The following is a 17,173-nucleotide window of genomic DNA, read 5'->3' on the forward strand; positions in this document are numbered from 1 at the left end:
ATGCAGAAACGCAAAGTGAAGAAGAAGGGCAGCTGAATGGTGAAAGTGCTATTCCACTTTAGCAGACCTTGTGGAAATGTTCCTTAGGATTTCTCAAAGCTACTCTTTAGTATATTAACCTGTATTTATTATATGACTTGCTCTGTGGGTGGGCAAGATAAACCAAATCCTGTGGTGTGATTGGCTACCCAAGTAGAAAAGGTGGTACTATCTTGCCCGCTTGGGATTATATACCCACTGTATCCTGCAAGAACATAACTAAGTTCTTTTCCTCTATAATAAACCCTTTATTGACCAAGCTTGTTCAGTCAAGATGGCTCCTTGTTCCTTTTGTGCTTGTTTTTTTTTTCTTTTTTTTTTTTGCGAATTTATGTGTTTATGTCTTGATCTTGGTCCATAAACATGCAAAGAAAGAACTTGGCCAATATCCAGTGATCTTGCACTCATGCTTTGACAATAACTGAGGCATAATTATATCATCTGCACATTGCCAACATACTTTTGTAGTGGGTTTAATGCTATCGTCAATAGCACAAATGCCAGTGACTTCCATCTCACTGTTGTTGATTTTTAGAACCCAAAATGATTTTAATTGGTTAATGTTAAATTTTTAGTTCATGTACGCACCAGTAAATATATGTTGAAGCAGATGTTAATTTAAGATAATTAACTTATACGGAAATTACCCTTTTTTGTGCTGTTTTAACATCAAACTCATTGATTGGTACAAAAAAAGTGTAATAGTGATGAAGGAAAAGTGGAAGGGAAACCTGAGGTTTCTTGAGCATCTGGGCAATAAAGGGTTTTCAATATATTAAAATTCAGCTCGGGAATGAGGTCTAGAGGACACAAACAAACGAAATTGAATGAGTGTGTTTATTTATTTCTCTTGTTTGTGCCTTGATCTAGACTTTGCTTTCAAGCTGAATTTTAAAAATAATATTGAAAGTAGCCTATTAGCAGTACAGAAATACTGACCATAACTATACTTAAATACAACAGAAATGTAAATAGCAAGAGCCAGCTTAAACAGCTGATTTTTACCAGCCAAAAAAATTGTAGCCGTTTTTTTCCAAGGTGACCATATGTATTAAATTTAATAAATTGGGGAGGTGGTTTCATTGCAGGGTTCTGTTGTTATGTCAAATTGCTGTGAGATTTTCAAAATTTTCTAAAGCAGCAAGTTTGTAATTTGCAAAGGTTTTGAAAGACATTGCTTTGGCAATAATATTTGGAAAAGTGACATTTTCTAAACAAAATATAATATTATTAATTTATTGTTCTGATCATTCAATACTTTAAAAAAGAGACAGAAGTTGTTTGGTCCATGGGTTATATGTGCTACAGTCAGATTTTTGAAGTATGTTAGAGACTTGACTCTTTCCTTTAGTTATTCTCCTTTTGTACATTCATTCATTTTATAGTGTGTAAGAACCGGATGTCATTACATAGACAGACTAGAATTGTTTTTAATTTCAGTCAGTGACTTGAATATTATTTATATTATCTCAGCTGCACCACTATTTAATAATTTGAAGTTAGAGCGGTTTTCAATTGAGTGTCGAAAGTGACAATTACTTTGGTTTTTGTTTTGGTTTTACTATGGTTTGAGATTGGCTGAGTTGTCTAATTGGTCAGTAATTGGTTTCAAATGAAAACTGCTCTGATAGTTCATTTATTTGTAGCATAATTTTTGCATTATTTACAGTATTGCACCTTAATTTAACTTCACCAGCACTTAATTTCTGGGTGCAAACTATTTGGAATTATTTATTATGCACCTTGTGATAACCTCATTACTGTGTTTTTTAATGCTGCTTTTGTCCTCTCCAAACCAAAATACTATAATTTTATGATAAAGTCTGTTGACTACAGCATTGAATTAAATCATGTGTAATAATTCTTATAAATCCCTTAGTGCAAAATTAATTTGCCAGGTAATGTTTATTGTGGGATTCATACAAGCCTTCCATTTAAAGCTTGGAACTTTAAAATGACAGTGGAATATTCACTTAAGGAAAATAATTCTGACCATTCTACACCACCAACAGAAAACAAGTTTAGGTCATCTTAATCTAGCAGAAGTCTAGTTATTTAACACAATATTTTACCCACTTTCAAGTATTCACCTGTATTTATATATTTATATATTTCACTTGCAGTAATGAAATACTGTACTTCTTGTGTCTAACATGTTTTTCTACATTCAGTTATAGCATGGACTAGCCAGGGCAACTGCTTGTCAGGTCCAGCCAGGAAGGGGCTGTGGGTACTGGGATAACTGTATACCAGATGTTTTCTGGCATAAGATACCAGTATACCTCAAAATTGAAGGGGTGCATGGAAAAAGCTCTAAGTGAATCTTGACCTCGTCAAATTCTACTTTTCTGTACGAGGAAGCAAAAAGCAATTTGCTAGGAAAATCTTGCAGTCTATCAGATGTCACTTGGGGTCTTTCTTGAATGTGTGTTACATTAGACAGGGTGATAGGACTGTTGGCTGGCTACACTGTAGTTGAACTGTTGTGGAATGTTTTTATACAAATTGTGTAGTTCCAGAACTTAGTATCCATACCTCCCCCACGGAGGGGATGTTTACTAACACCCCCACTCATATGGAAATTCCAATTAAACTACTTCAGTTTTTTTGGTCTTGAAGAACCTACTAATCCCAGGAAATTATCTTCTGTGGGGGAGCATGGATATTTTCTGGAACTGCACATACGGGATTAACAGTTGCACAATGTTGTTTATCTCTATATTTATGAAAATGAATTTTACTTAATTTCATGTTCAGTCAGAGTTTAAACAAAGAAGCAAGGAAATAATTATGTTATAAAACTGAACTAGAATTTAATGCTTATTATGGATTAGTTTAATCCTGCTTTAAAAAGTAAAGAGGCAATGCACCATTTTCATGTTTTGTTTTCTTTTTGTTGTTTGTTGATTTGTTGATGTATTTTTTCCTAAAGGAAAGGCAAAATCTGACAGGAAAAATGTTTTGTGAATGAATTAAACGCTGCAGGCAAAGAGGAAAAAAGTAGCAAATCCGAACAGATGAAATTTGAAATGAAATCTTGGAATGTGAACATAAGATGGTTATACCCTCCCAAAAATCACACGAGTGCCATTCTTATTACACCTACCCAATTCTGTACTTAAATAACCACCAAGAGGTTTTTGGATTTTTTTAGAATTAACAAATGGTAAACGCCATAGCGTGCACTATTGAGTTATGGATGCACGCGGGAGGTTGCTAAGCACGAAAGAAGCGTAAGAGTCGCACGAGGCAATAGCCGAGTGCGACTCTAGCTTCTTGAGTGCTTAGCAAACCTCCCAAGTGCATCCATAACTCACTAGTGCACGCTATGGCGTTTAGCATTTGTTTTATAACATAAAATTGAGACATTGGAACAACAGAAGTCCTTTTATTGAGCTACATCACAAAAAAAAATGTTCGTGTAGTCTTACATGACAAGAGAAAACAAGCGCGCGAAAATTCATTCATGACAACCGACTGCACACCAGTAACTCGATAAAGTTTCATCTTCAGACAACTGTGAAGACAGTTTCGCATTTCTGGCAGAAGGACGTCGGTGATTACTTTGGAAACAATGTCTGTCAAAAGATTTGCTTTGTAAACATTAGCACACACGTCAGCGGCGTACACCCATGGGCAAATAGTAGACGCTAAATTAACCAATCAGAGCGTGCGCTTTGCTTTAGTTATGTTATAACAAAGGTTTTGGTACAGGAGTCAAACGCATCAGAGAATTCTAGTGTTTGCTCATAAACTGACCGGGCTGAAATAAATCTTATCGTTGCACATTTTCCCAACCCTTTTATTAAAAATTCTTCTGTTAGCCTTGTTTCCCGACTTTGGTCAATGGGTATTGTTTCCCCGTCTTCCACCTCCACGAGTGAGATAGCGCTAGCGAAAGCTTAAGTTTTCTCGCCCACAAAATAGCAAGTAAATGATAAGCCTTAGTGCACCAGAGCCCCGTTAGCCGCCATGGGCGTTGCCCGGGATCCACGGCGAGGACGCGGGGTTGGCTTTCTGGATCCCATAAAACTTTATCTTTACTCCTTTATCTTTTATCGTTCTCTTATCTCTTCTTTTTTCTTTATCTCTACCTTCCCCTGGTTCCGGAGTCTCCAATGACTCAAGGAAAAGAAGAGATTCTGAACTTTAAAAAATTGGAAGTCATTCGAGTTTCAGGTGATGTCGATATGGCAAACGTATTACGAGCTGTGTTGAAACGAACGGTTCTGTCCTCGAAGAAGAACCGATACAAGACTCAACAATATACAACAGCTAAACAGAGGCTCGTAAAGAAAGGAGTACAATGGTTTTTCCGTCTGTGTTCCCGGGGTACACTTGAACATAACCAAACGAACTGTCTGTGAAGGCGATGTGGCGTCTCTCCATTTAAAGAACCTCTGTCAGTCTGCACAACTATGTCGCTTTGTCTAGGTTTTCTATTATTTCAAGCCAGAATTTCTCAAGTTTCTTTCGATATAAATTCATTTTTAAAACCATAGCCTAAAATTCCACCATTTGGCCTCTTTTTGTTTGCCTCAAAATAATTCAGTCTTCTTTAATAAGCTTGTGAATCGCTTCTGATCACATGTGACCAAGCCCTTTTGTGTTTAAGCGCGCTGGTGCATTAAGGCAATCGAATTTGCATAATGTTGGAAATTACCCAAAGTGAAAAAACCATTGAAATGCAACGAAAAGCTTAATCTTGTGTGTCGGTGCACTGTGATCGACAGTTGAGGTCACAAAATGGCTTCGAACGTCAAACTTATCAACTTCGTGTTCGATTCTATTTGTTTTATGGTAGTTCTTATTGTTTTCATAGTGATCAAGATCACTTTATACGGTACCACAAAGGGGCTATACCCGACTAAACAGGGATTTCTGTGTGGGGATACAAGCATTCAGAAGCCACTTAAAGAAGATTATTTGCGCCACGAAGTTGTCTGTTCACTCTCATATATCATTCCGATAGTTGTGGTGAGTTGCAATACAGTATGATCTCTTTTTTATCGACAATCATAATTTCAAAAGTAGTTTTAACCAATGTGTATGTTATAAGAGGAAACATTCTTGACAACACTGCGTATCTTTGTGAATGGAAGCTGGGTATAGCATGGAAACGTTGCGGCAAATTTCCGGTGGAACGAATTTTGGACTACCTTTGGAAACGTTTCAAACTGTTTATATTCCAACTTAATATCATTTATGAGAACTCTAACGCATTTTGAAAGAAATTGGTGTATACATGACAAGCATTTCTTTGTTAACAACTCAAAAGAACAGTTCCAGCTACTTTTCCCCATGAATAACAAGAAATTTAATTAAGGGGTAAAATTGGAGATATCGTAATTTTTTTTCTTGCTGAAGATGGTCTAATATTAAATACGCGATATTGCTGCGTTACAAAAGTTTTATTCTTTCCCGTTTGTTTCTATGGAATTTGTGACTTTCTCTCCCACTGTCAAATAAAATAGGGAAAGGCTTCTTTGAAATTAGCATTCCTGACAGAAAGACTCTTAAAAATATCTGTACATTGAATTGCTGAATGGCTTGCAAACTGCCAATTACGGTAACCGGCTGAATTCCGGCTGGTTTAGCTGCAAAACGGTGAATGGTTTTCCAGTTAGACGACAGAACAGTTTTAAAGTAAGTGCAGGTAATTAATCTTCGCAAAAACAACTTCTTTACTCATGCAAATTAGTGAATATCACTTTTAAGGGAGATCATTAAAAAACTAGGTTAGTTTGTCCTTATGTGATCAGAAATCCATTTAGCGAACGTAAGATCAAGTCTTCTCGAACGAAAGCATTTGTCTTGATAATCAAACAGCTCTAAATATTTGACGAGATTGTTCAGTTCAGAGCGATTGAAAAGCAAGGTAGAAGTGTTAATTATCTTCAGTCAACGTGAACAGAAGAAAGTTAGTCAAGCAAAACAAGGTAAATTGCTTTCACCAGGGGAACGAATAACTTACAGTAGCTCAAGAAAAGTTCTACTGTTACAGTAATCCTAAGGAATGTTTTTTTTTTTATTTTCGTCAACCAAAAAGCAATCAGGATCCTTCCTTCCCTCTGAGGGATCAACTTTCCTGAACAATCCATAAATAAATTAGCGCTACTAAGGAGAGAGGACAGACATAACAATGTTTTCCAGAAAATATGCATAAGAATGTATAAGGAGAACTCAATTTGGCCCATTTGTACAGTACCAGCATTCAATTAGCTCTAAAACAACCGCAATAACCATAAAAAGATCAGTTTTATGATGACGTCGAGAGAAACATACGGACAAACATCCAATTTCCCCCTGCGAGGGAGGAAGGAAATTCAGAGTATTCATCAAGGGCTTCAAAGCAACGCTTTACATTCTAATGAGTCTATTGTTTACAATCAAGCGACTAAGATAAAGGTATACCCTTCTGAATGGAAAATAAATTCAATTGAATTTTCGGCTTTAACTTGCAAATTCTTGTTCTGATCAGATCTTTGCTTAAGTTTTCGTAGTTTGTTAAAAACAAGATTTCCAAATTAAACTGACGAGCATTTGTGACAACTGGAGACGAAAACTTTCGTAGTACTTGTGAGTCCCAGGGTAGAGAAGTACACCCAAAATTGGGTCTGGGCGTATGGCGAGCTTCTTAAAGCCTTTACCGTATTCCAGAACAAAATTTGTGGTTTTCCCTTCTCTTTTGCAGACCTCATCCGATGCCCTGTTTCAGACCTAGTAGTAGTAGTAGTAGACTCTTAAATCAAGCCCTAGCTCGATGTTGACGTCGACGGTCTTAATTATAATGACAAAGAAGTAGCTCCTTTTAAAAACATACCCAGTTCAAGACCAGAGTTCACAAACCATATCCAGTTTCAGACCAACTAAACCCTATTTCTGACCAAAACGACTCAAAAACCATACCCTTTGGTGCCGTACATACGGTACCTATATTGGCAGTACCCCTGTACGAGTTGCGAGTATTCGACTGAGTAATTTTGGGATTGGTTGAAAACAATCAATACACAAGAGGTACGGCACTGTTCCCTGATCTGAGCCCAAGTGAACATGCCCCATCTATTTTCCCATTTGACCGTAAGTGGAAACCTAAGGCTCTGATATTTTTAATCTAGCTTCCTTCCGTCACTTCCCTTGTAAGTCTTTTGTGTGCGCCTTTTCCATCATACAAAAGTGATTGAAATCGAGTGCAAGATCTCGAAATAACCAAATTCCTCCGTTTTTGTTGAACACTGTAGATACTGATTGTCGAGATCAGTAATAACATGACAAGATCAGACGAGGACCAAGAAGAAGAAGAAGAAGAAGAATCCTATGGATTGATTAAACTGAAGCCCTGGATAGCCAGGTAAGAGCTGAGGTTCACGATCAACATTGAAATTCTTATTACTTTTGTCCCTACATCTTTCTAATTTATTTTGGGAGAATGTGGTTTTCATCAGCAATGACGAATTTGCTGCTTGTGATGATCTGTAGTCAATTCTCATAACCCTCTTACTGAGTTCGTTGTGAAAAAGTAATGAGAAGATATGAATTAATCACTGTTAGTGTGTGGTCTGATTAGGTAAGACTTTAAGATTTTCCTTCCAACGTTATCATCACCCCCTTAAAAAATACTAGATATAGTACTTGCACATGCGAGCACTTGCGAACATAGTTAGTAGAGGATGACAAATAACTATTTTAAGCGGGATGTAAGCGGGCGGGTTGCTTCCGAGCTCATTTCAGGTTTATACTGAAGCGCGCTCAAGCGCTCATTTTTGTCAAAATCACGCGCTACAGATACACACATCACGTATATCGTATCACGCGTCATCGCGAATGACCCATTTATCTTTCCCGACAGTAAAAAACCCGCTTGTAAGAACCTAATGGTTTAACAAACAGCTGGAAGAAATTTGCCATTTTAAAACCCAAAAATATAAGAACCTGTTTAGCCAAGGAAGATAAAGCAGGTTACAGTTAAATTATGATGAACATTTTAACCAAGAGATCATTTAACCAAGGAGTGTGACTTTGAGACTGCAAATGTATATCGCAAGAAATTACATGTACATAATACAGTTGTGAGCCCAAGTTAACTTATTTTTCTGGTTATCAACAACTACATCTCCTTCATAGACATTAAGAACCTACTTAACCTAAATTCCCAATAACTACCCCAAAATGCAAGAACCTTTTTTGCCAGACTTCAAAAAAGGTAGGTTCTTACACGCGGGTTTTCACTCTATTATAGCTCTTCTCAGTTATTGTAGTCATCTTTTTATAGCAAATTCGTTTTCTTTGTAGCATGATTTCGTTGATCTTCGTCTTTGTTTTTGGCGGATTCCTGACCGAAATCGTTGTCGACCTTTCCAAGACCAGTGTGGGTAAGTTGAGACCCTCGTTCCTAACCGTGTGCCTGGCTAATACGTCACAAGCTGACTGCCAACAAGGCTACGTCACAAAAGACGTTTGCACCGGAGATCCCTATGACGTCAAAATGGCCAGGTTAGAATACTGTTGTTGTTGTGGCTGTCATTTGTTTGTTTGCTTGTTTGTTGAGCCATTCAAGGGGCGTCAATAACCGAGACAAGTGCGAGAAAACTTATAACTAGCGGAAATTGCGGGAACCATGCAAATAGCAAAAGAATATAACCCACCTAGGGAAAGTGAGCTAGTTGGTATTGCTATTGGCGAAAAGTGGCGCAAAATCTGTAGCCTTGACAAGTGCCTGCGCAAACATGCATGCAGAATAATTATGAAAAGAGCGCGAAAAACTGGTCCATTGGTTCTAATTCTTTGAAGGACACTGACAAGATTTATGAACAATTTTGAACAAGCTCTTTCGAAAGACTTTTGGTAGACGGTTGATGATCCAGATAGTGTATTCGAGTAGCGAAAACAACGATGTACTAAGTGGTTCCAGCCTGTCCCAGCGTTCAGTTTGTTTTGAATCCATCCCATGTTTTCGCTCTCACACTTCTTCGGGCTCCATCCTGAACTAACCGAAAGCCTGAAATAAGCTAAGACGGTTCTCCCTCGGATGCAATGTGAACCATAGTTGTTAACTATGTATGAACTGTTTTTCTTTGATAACCATTCCTTTTAGGCTGTCTTTTCCATCTGGTCACTCTGCCATTTCCATGTATGGAATGCTATTTCTTTCAGTAAGTCTTTTCGCCTGTATTTGTTCATCTGTGTTCGTTCGTATTTTCGTTCACTTGCTTGTTTGTTCTTACAGTTTTTAATTGTTTTGTGTGCTACACTAATGATGATCCGTAGCTTGTAGACTTTCCTCTAGCCAGGACCGGTTTGTAAGTAAAAGGTTAATTGACTAAATGTTCTTTTTTTTTCCCCTGGCACACAGTTTTATATTCACTCAGCCGTGAAAACAGAAACCAAGTTGATGAAGCCATTGCTGCAGATTGTACTGGTGTCTTTGTCACTGTTTGTTGGATTGAGTCGACTGGCTGATAATTCGCACTTCTTGACAGATGTTATGGCGGGTTTCATCCTCGGAGCCATCTTTACTTGGCTAATTGTGAGTTCTTTTCTGTCTATAATGTTATTTATTTATCCTGTAGAACAGAAAGCTCCCTAAAAAACGCGTCACGGTAAACTTAAAAGGTAGATTTATTCCCAACGGTTCATCCAATTTGCCCGCCGTTGTTTCAGTCCATCCTTTTCCTTATAAGGAAACCTCTGAGGGGTTCCAAGGGGTTGGTGGAAGAAGGGAACATTAATTATACCTTCCAACTCAAATACATTTTCCGATTGGAGAAGAACGTGTCAAGTGCCGTTGGTTAAAACTCACTAACTCGTAGGGCGAACAAAACTCACTAACTCTCTAGGGAAACAACAACTTGAACTTTCGACTCGCAGTTTTGTTTTCTAGTTTTGAGTTGGGAGGTATAACAAAACACTTAATGACTAGCCCTACGGGAAACAGTGAGTTTTGTTTCCCCTCGACCTCAATCTTCGCCTCGGGGATCGGGGAAACAAAACTCCTGTTTCCCTTGGGGCCAGTCATTAAGTGCTTATTGGACCATTTACTTCATGGGGACAAGAGAAGGTTTTTGGATTAATTTGAGGGAACAAGGAACATCTCTGCTGTATTAAGCGAAACCTTGACGAAACATTTAAAGGAGCGATAGAAATTTATTGACGGGGAACAAGAGAGAAACTTAGACATGTATCTCCCCCCTCCGCACTTGGGAGGCTCCAGCTCTTAACACTATACAGGACGTTATTATCAGTGAGTAGCGGCAACTTTAAATAATATAGTTGTTCACTTTTAGGGTCGTAGTACTTGCCTCAATCATTTTTGTTGTTTTTGTTGTTGATTTCTTTGAAGGGTTGCTACCAAATAAATAAACAAACAAATAACATTCCCTCAGTCATAATTTTTTCTGGTTACGGCCCTGACTCGTGTAGTTACAAATTTTCATGAAAGGTGTGAGTATACCTGTTTGTCACATTCTAAGTCTTCCTTGTTTGAAAGTTAAGACCTGTGCGGAGCTGTCTGTAGTTTGACTTGCCCGAAACCCATCCAGTGCAAATATTTAGTGATGCTACCAGTAAACTAGCCCCCTACGCAGACGCTCATTGGGCTAGTCAGGCAATCTACTTCCGACGAAGATTGCGTGACGAGCTCAAAGAATGCTACGAGTGAACAGTCTTCATAACTATTTTGTCCAGTATGGTTCTCAGTTAAGTTACTACGAAAACTATAAACTCCTATTTTACACTCTAATTCTACTTTCCTGTTTTGTTGTGTACCTTCTAGGCATGCAAGGTCTTGAAGCTTTTTGCCATTCAGATCCGCAAGCCGAAAGTTTACACGTTGTTGTCATAACAGAGGCAAACCTCTATCAAGGAGATTGAATAATGCCAATGCATATGCGTGATTTGTAAAGATACAATAACACTGCATAGAGCGATTTTCATTTGAGTGTCGTAAAGTGATTGGTTTCAAATCAAAGCGTTAAATAATTGACTTAAAATACTCGCGCCACTTTTTCATCCGATCTGAAGTAAGACTACAACTGACCAATCGTGACTCGCTCAAACACGTTTTCCCGCGCTTTGCATCAGCTTCATATCTTTACTTCGAGTTTTGATTGGTTCACTGGACTGTCTTTGTGCTTTTTGATTGGTTAGAGTGATAACTTTGGTTTTGGTTTTACAACACTCAATAGAAAACTGCAGTAATTCTCCTCCTACACTATACAACACACTGGAGTTTGTTAAGGTGTGAGCCGCCTAGGTTAGCCTTTGCTACCTGCGGGCATGCCCATATTTCAACATTTATATTCTCTTTTAAATAAAATATTTGTGTGAAAATGCTTGTGTACAGTTTGCGCATAATGGTCACAGCTATCAGGATTCCATTACTTGCGCATTGCGCGCACGTTTTTGTTTTTGTTTGTTCGCTTGTTTTCTTTTTAACTTGTTCCTCTAAGCAACGACCAAGATAACGAAACCGAAGGAACTTCCCAAAATATCATCTGTCCTTTAACAGGGATGCATCAGCTGATTAGTCATGAATGGAGGTTTCAATAGTATTCGGGACACCCAGAAGGCGTCTTCTCACCCTCTGTCGTCCCTTTAGCAAAGTTCTGGTTGGCGCGGCTTAGACACACGCGTGACGCACCGTTTACGATCGCGCCAAATAGAATTCCGAAAGTAGCGGGCCTCCCGAAAGCAGCGGCTCCCCAAAAGTAAAGTAAATTTTTAACCTTCCGAATAAACCCTGAAAGCAACGGTCCCCCCCCCCCCCCCCCCCACCCCCGAAAAGTTTTTCCTGTTACAAAATAGTAGCGGCAAAGCGAGATAAACTGCGATCCCTCAGCCGATCGCGTCTGCTACATTGCGCGAACAAAACTGTAGCAGACTACCTAGGCTCGATTACCAGAGAGTGGCGGAAATCGAGCTTACATCTGCATTTATAAGCTTTGATATTATGCCTATTAGATATCATTAAGCTTGTTACAGTCGAACACACACACACACAAAAAGTATTTGACTAAGACCATGATAGACATTACTTAATCATTGGTTCATGTGAAAAGCTAAACCCTTAGACCTATTAATAGCTTTACTAATGAGAGTCCAACAACGATGTCAGGCCATGAAGTAAAAAGCAAAAGCTAGTAAATGCAAAACAAAAAACAGATATAAAATGTAATATTATTTTGCCCATTGACTTTTGTATCATTTGGTGGCACCTAAAGGAGCCGTTGGTTTTGGCGGGAAACCCACACAGTGAGTTTACTTGCTGCTGGTGTACTTGACCACAGCCTTGGTTTCCTTCACTCACGGCGTGTTTGGCTAGTTCACCGGGCAGAAGCAGCCTGATGGCGGTCTGGATCTCGCGGAAGCTGATGGTTGATTTCTTGTTGTAGTGGGCAAGGCGGGAAGCTTCGGTGGCGATGCGCTCGAAGATGGCTTGCAACGTTACTCGTGACAACAAGAAGACAAGAATCATCCCCCGTCACCTTCAGCTGGCTGTCCGTAATGACGAGGAGTTGAACAAACTGTCCGCCGGTGTCACCATAGCACAGGGAGGTGTTCTTCCCAACATCCAGGCTGTACTTCTACCCAAGAAGACCGAGAAGAAAGCCAAAGCTTAAATAAGCTGACTCAAACAAACAAACAAAAAAAAAAACGGCTCCTTTAGGAGCCACTAAATATTACAAGAGTCACCATCAACAAAAATCTCTGTTCCATTTTAGTTGCCTTTATTTTCTTTAAAGGTTCCTGTAAACTTTTCATCGCGTCGACTCATATTTATACCTGATACTCCAATTTTGAGTTAAATACTCCTTCTGTTTAGAGATCCAGGGTATATAACTGAAAGTAACGCACTCTTCCCCAAATTTACTGACTTTTTATCGTAGTTCTAACGCTCGTTACTCCGTCCTTTCCCCAGGCAAGTCCAGTTTTTTGTGTCGATACTATCTCATCAAATGCAAATAGTCCGGTTCATGCTTTAGATTTACATTTTGCTAATTTCAGGCCTTAGTGTGCGCGGCAAATGCAAAAGTGAAAAGCGCGCCTAATTTGAAATCTCGGTGTCAGTTATATCGGATCTAGTTGGCGCGATTATTTTAGGTAGCTCAGATCTCGTGAGTTTCAATACTTTTTATTATTGGGATAAGGGATGAAATGAGCGCATTCCAGTTGAATTTGTTCGTTCTTAATTTGGCCCACTATAGCTAAGAACAAAGGACTGGCTCATCAGGTTACCGTAGTCCCTAGAGCGTATAAGCGATTTCTTTTGAAATGGGCGCGAAGGTTTACAGTTTTCAATATCGTTCCTCGATTTCTTTGGGGACAAGAATTTGTGGTCGGCAAGCGTGGGAAAAATTTTATTGGTCATGACTTTTGAGAGATTTGGTGGCTCCTAAAGGAGCCGTTTGTGTGTGTTGGCAGACTGAGCTGTCTAACCGCCAAATCCGTACAGAGTACGGCCTTGTCGTTTCAGAGCGTACACCACATCCATGGCTGTCACAGTCTTTCTCTTGGCATGCTCGGTGTATGTCACAGCATCACGGATCACGTTCTCAAGGAAAACTTTGAGAACACCACGAGTCTCCTCGTAGATCAGGCCAGAGATTCGCTTGACACCGCCACGGCGAGCAAGACGACGGATGGCTGGCTTGGTGATGCCTTGGATGTTGTCACGAAGGATCTTTCGGTGACGCTTGGCGCCTCCTTTTCCTAGACCTTTGCCTCCTTTACCGCGACCAGACATGCTGATATCTAATGTACCGGTTTAGCTGAGTTATAATGAACTCGCTCGTTTTACGCTTTTATAGAGAGAAGAATGACCTCTCAGAAAGCACCATACTGTATTTATTGCTATTGGTTAACAACAGACAATAGCGCCATGGGTCAGTTAATACTGTTCATATTAGCATACAACATTCATCTTCGTTCACGACATACTAATATCATGACCTTTTACGGTGAATAAATGAAAAAGTTACAGAAAAACTCCTACAGAAAAGAAACTTTTAGAAACAATCCATTCCTTCGATGATTAATCGAACTGAAACCAATCAATGTCACAAAAAATATCTTCAAAGAAACTTCGGATCGAAATAGAACCACCAAACCATGAAATATATTTTAGAGTTTTCAGACTGAGCCAATCGCATCTCTTACTTTTTAGCCAATCAGAAAGCAGCCCGCCATGTATAAATCCATTGCTTGGTCATTGCGCCATATTCTGTTAACTTCGTTATTATCAAACATGGCTCGTACAAAGCAAACTGCTCGTAAATCAACTGGTGGAAAAGCTCCACGAAAACAGCTCGCCACCAAGGCAGCTCGTAAGAGCGCTCCTGCCACCGGTGGAGTCAAGAAACCTCATCGTTACAGGCCTGGTACAGTCGCTCTTCGTGAGATCCGTCGTTACCAGAAATCCACCGAGCTGCTGATCCGCAAGCTGCCCTTCCAGCGTCTTGTGCGAGAAATTGCTCAGGATTTCAAGACCGATCTGCGTTTCCAGAGCTCCGCTGTCATGGCTCTTCAGGAAGCCAGCGAGGCTTACCTTGTTGGTCTGTTTGAAGACACCAACTTGTGCGCCATCCACGCCAAGCGCGTCACCATCATGCCCAAGGACATTCAGTTGGCCCGCCGAATCCGCGGAGAGCGAGCATAAAGTGGACAGCACTTTCACAAAACAAACGGCTCCTTTAGGAGCCACCACATGAATAAAAGCAATGACCAACTAATCTGTACTTAAACTTGTTACACTTCTCAGCTCATAACAATAAATGCGAGCGAAAAAGTGAAGATCATAGCTGACTAGCCCTTCCCTTAACGCTTTCGCGATTTACTCTGTTTCTCAAATTTTCCGCTGAAGTAAAGAAATGTGCAACGACTTCCAAAAAACGTTTTAAGCTGTTGGAATTACCAGCGTTATTTCATGGCAATTTGGCGCGCGTTGTAACGGTCTACCCTTTTTGAGTGTTTCGTCCCACGAGCCTCTCACTCCGTGTTTGACTGAGTTCTCCATGTAATTAAGTGGCTATTTCTTTCAAAAACCTTTGGTTCTTTTGAACTCCTATATGCAAACCGTATTTCTGCATACTAGCTTATCATTGACGGACAACTTGAACAGAAAGCCGGGCGCATCTAAAGCAAACCGATAAATTGTAAATTTTGGCGGCCAGTAGATTTAGACAGTGGTTTTCTGTATTCGTTACGAACACATCACTACATGAATAGAAAAGATTTCGCCTCATTCAGTCATTCTTGACCATTCTTTGGTCCTATTTTGTACGTTTAAGTGGAAAGAGTTAATTTTAAACTGCATATTAACTCCACTGATTTTGGCGCAAACTAAATGCAAATTACACGAATTACAATTGTTTGCGACATGTGCTACACAACATTGAGTGAATGTCACAATGATGGACATTAAAAGTGCTAGATATTTGATGATTTAATAAATAATCTTTATCAGTTCACCTTAGTGAATAAAAATTATTATAAATACAACACAAGAAACGTGCAGAAGATAAATCTGTGTGGTTCAGGTTATCATGATTAAAATCGAATATGGACTGGACGATCACTCGGTTTGATCATCGGTCTCGATCGGCAAATACACGGTTTATCCACTATTTATCTCTTAAAAATTGAACTAAAACCTTGCCACAGGCTATTTATCATAGTTGAATTGCCGTTTATACTCCAATACTAGAATGTCATACGTTTTAATTCCCCAAAGTCTTTTACAAACACGGTAGTGATTTACAAATGGCGGACTGAAGGAGTTTGTCCTTGTTGTTCAAACTTAAGAGACGTTCAACCATTGGAAATCAACAGAAGTGGTAATTTTGTTGGATAACATTAACATGTAGTAATAACTCGTCCCTGGGACTTGTAATTTCAGGAAGAATAATGATCAGTACAAAAGTTATTTAGGTGTAAACACAAAGTATTCAGTAAAATCTCACTGCTTTGTCCTCTTTAAGGCAAAAAATTTCAGTCTTGGGTAGAATTTACGCTAATCTGTTTTACAGATACAATTTAAGAGAGACCCAAACTAGCTTTTGTAGGGATTTCTTTCTAGTAATCTTTTTAGTAGACGTTTTTATCGGACAAAACGTCGAGTAAACTAGCACAAATTTTGACGACGCCATTTCCTTAGCCCTGTTTCCTCAGTGGTCCGCATTCGGTCATATACATTAGTTGCACATTCAAACGAGTATATTTCGAGTCTTCAGAGCCGAAGCGATAACAAGATTGTAACATGTCCGAAGCAGCAAAATCCCCAGCCAAAAAGAAGCCAGCCGCGCCTAAAAAGCCTGCCGATCATCCACCTTATTTGGATATGATCAAGGCTGCCATTGTAGCACTGAAGGAGCGAAGCGGTTCTTCCCGCCAAGCCATCGAGAAATACATCAAAGCGAACTACAAGGTTGGTGAGGTTGGCTCGCACTTGAAGATGGCTTTGAAGAGAGGCGCCGCCAGTGGAAAGCTTGTGCACACCAAGGGAGTTGGTGCTTCAGGCTCCTTCAAGTTGCCCAAGGAGGAAAAGAAGGAGAAGAAACCGAAGAAGAAGCCCGCTGCAAAGAAGAAGCCAGCCGCCAAACCGAAGAAGCCCGCCGCCAAGAAGGCAGCGAAGAAACCCGCGGCAAAGAAGGCTGCGAAGAAACCAGCGGCGAAAAAGCCAGCAGCAAAGAAACCCGCAGCTAAGAAACCAGCAGCAAAGAAGCCCGCAGCTAAAAAACCCGCCAAGAAGGCGGCCAAGAAACCCGCCGCCAAGAAAGCAGCGAAAAAGCCCGCCAAAAAGCCTGCCGCCAAGAAAACGGCAAAGAAGTGAAGTGCGACGGTTCTTCAGTAAACAAAACGGCTCCTTTAGGAGCCACCAAATACAAAAAAGTAATGAGCAACAAATACGTGTCTGATGGTGTAAACATCTAATTTTCTGCCCGTGTTTTCCTTGCCTTCGAGTTGTTTCCACTAACTCAGTGTCTATATATTCACAAGGTTGAATCACTCACCAATTTATACCAATGCGATCACATTTCCTCTAGTACTTTCTTTTTATGCGAAAACCCGCAGCAAAAACAATTCAGACCTGGAGGTCTAATGCTTTTAGAATTTTTATTATGGAAAGCTCGAATTTAAT

At 39.7% G+C, this 17,173-nt stretch overlaps 5 protein-coding genes across 5 annotated transcripts in view; 4 read left to right on the plus strand and 1 right to left on the minus strand.

The window, feature by feature from the left end:
* LOC110061698 (phospholipid phosphatase 1-like) overlaps positions 1-2,911 on the plus strand; it is a 9,110-nt gene extending 6,199 nt beyond the window's left edge. The window contains exon 7 of the mRNA XM_089286249.1: positions 1-2,911. This exon is cut by the window's left edge and continues 82 nt beyond it. Within this exon, the coding sequence (XP_089142375.1) occupies positions 1-62 (62 nt within the window). The 3' untranslated portion in view covers positions 63-2,911.
* Positions 2,912-4,701: 1,790 nt separating this feature from the next.
* On the plus strand, positions 4,702-11,367 carry LOC110050350 (phospholipid phosphatase 2-like). The gene is made up of 6 exons (XM_089286250.1): positions 4,702-5,016; positions 7,281-7,390; positions 8,332-8,532; positions 9,134-9,191; positions 9,392-9,565; positions 10,811-11,367. The coding sequence occupies exons 1-6, from the start codon at positions 4,786-4,788 to the stop codon at positions 10,877-10,879; spliced, it is 843 nt and encodes a 280-aa protein (XP_089142376.1). The 5' UTR covers positions 4,702-4,785; the 3' UTR covers positions 10,880-11,367.
* A 1,798-nt stretch (positions 11,368-13,165) lies between these two features.
* On the minus strand, positions 13,166-13,804 carry LOC149113683 (histone H4). The gene has a single exon (XM_089286251.1). The coding sequence runs from the start codon at positions 13,778-13,780 to the stop codon at positions 13,469-13,471; it is 312 nt and encodes a 103-aa protein (XP_089142377.1). The 5' UTR covers positions 13,781-13,804; the 3' UTR covers positions 13,166-13,468.
* A 444-nt stretch (positions 13,805-14,248) lies between these two features.
* Positions 14,249-14,765, plus strand: LOC149113684 (histone H3). The gene has a single exon (XM_089286255.1). It carries the CDS (start codon positions 14,282-14,284, stop codon positions 14,690-14,692), a length of 411 nt encoding a protein of 136 aa, XP_089142381.1. The 5' UTR covers positions 14,249-14,281; the 3' UTR covers positions 14,693-14,765.
* A 1,461-nt stretch (positions 14,766-16,226) lies between these two features.
* Positions 16,227-16,938, plus strand: LOC149113685 (uncharacterized). Its single transcript, XM_089286256.1, has one exon. It carries the CDS (start codon positions 16,292-16,294, stop codon positions 16,862-16,864), a length of 573 nt encoding a protein of 190 aa, XP_089142382.1. The 5' UTR covers positions 16,227-16,291; the 3' UTR covers positions 16,865-16,938.
* Positions 16,939-17,173: the final 235 nt, after the last annotated feature.

The sequence above is a fragment of the Orbicella faveolata genome, unplaced genomic scaffold (assembly GCF_042242905.1).
Source record: "Orbicella faveolata isolate gen_17 unplaced genomic scaffold, um_ofav_v1 contig_14, whole genome shotgun sequence".
In the NCBI taxonomy this organism is placed as follows: domain Eukaryota; kingdom Metazoa; phylum Cnidaria; class Anthozoa; order Scleractinia; family Merulinidae; genus Orbicella; species Orbicella faveolata.

Excerpts from the sequence above, each read along its gene's own strand:
- LOC110050350 (XM_089286250.1), top strand. The coding sequence starts at position 4,786 with ATGGCTTCGAACGTCAAACTTATCAACTTCGTGTTCGATTCTATTTGT. Across the intron at positions 8,533-9,133 it reads TATGACGTCAAAATGGCCAG|GCTGTCTTTTCCATCTGGTC; the intron begins GTTAGAATACTG and ends CATTCCTTTTAG. Across the intron at positions 9,566-10,810 it reads CCATCTTTACTTGGCTAATT|GCATGCAAGGTCTTGAAGCT; the intron begins GTGAGTTCTTTT and ends TGTACCTTCTAG.
- LOC149113683 (XM_089286251.1), bottom strand. The coding sequence starts at position 13,780 with ATGTCTGGTCGCGGTAAAGGAGGCAAAGGTCTAGGAAAAGGAGGCGCC.
- LOC149113684 (XM_089286255.1), top strand. The coding sequence starts at position 14,282 with ATGGCTCGTACAAAGCAAACTGCTCGTAAATCAACTGGTGGAAAAGCT.
- LOC149113685 (XM_089286256.1), top strand. The coding sequence starts at position 16,292 with ATGTCCGAAGCAGCAAAATCCCCAGCCAAAAAGAAGCCAGCCGCGCCT.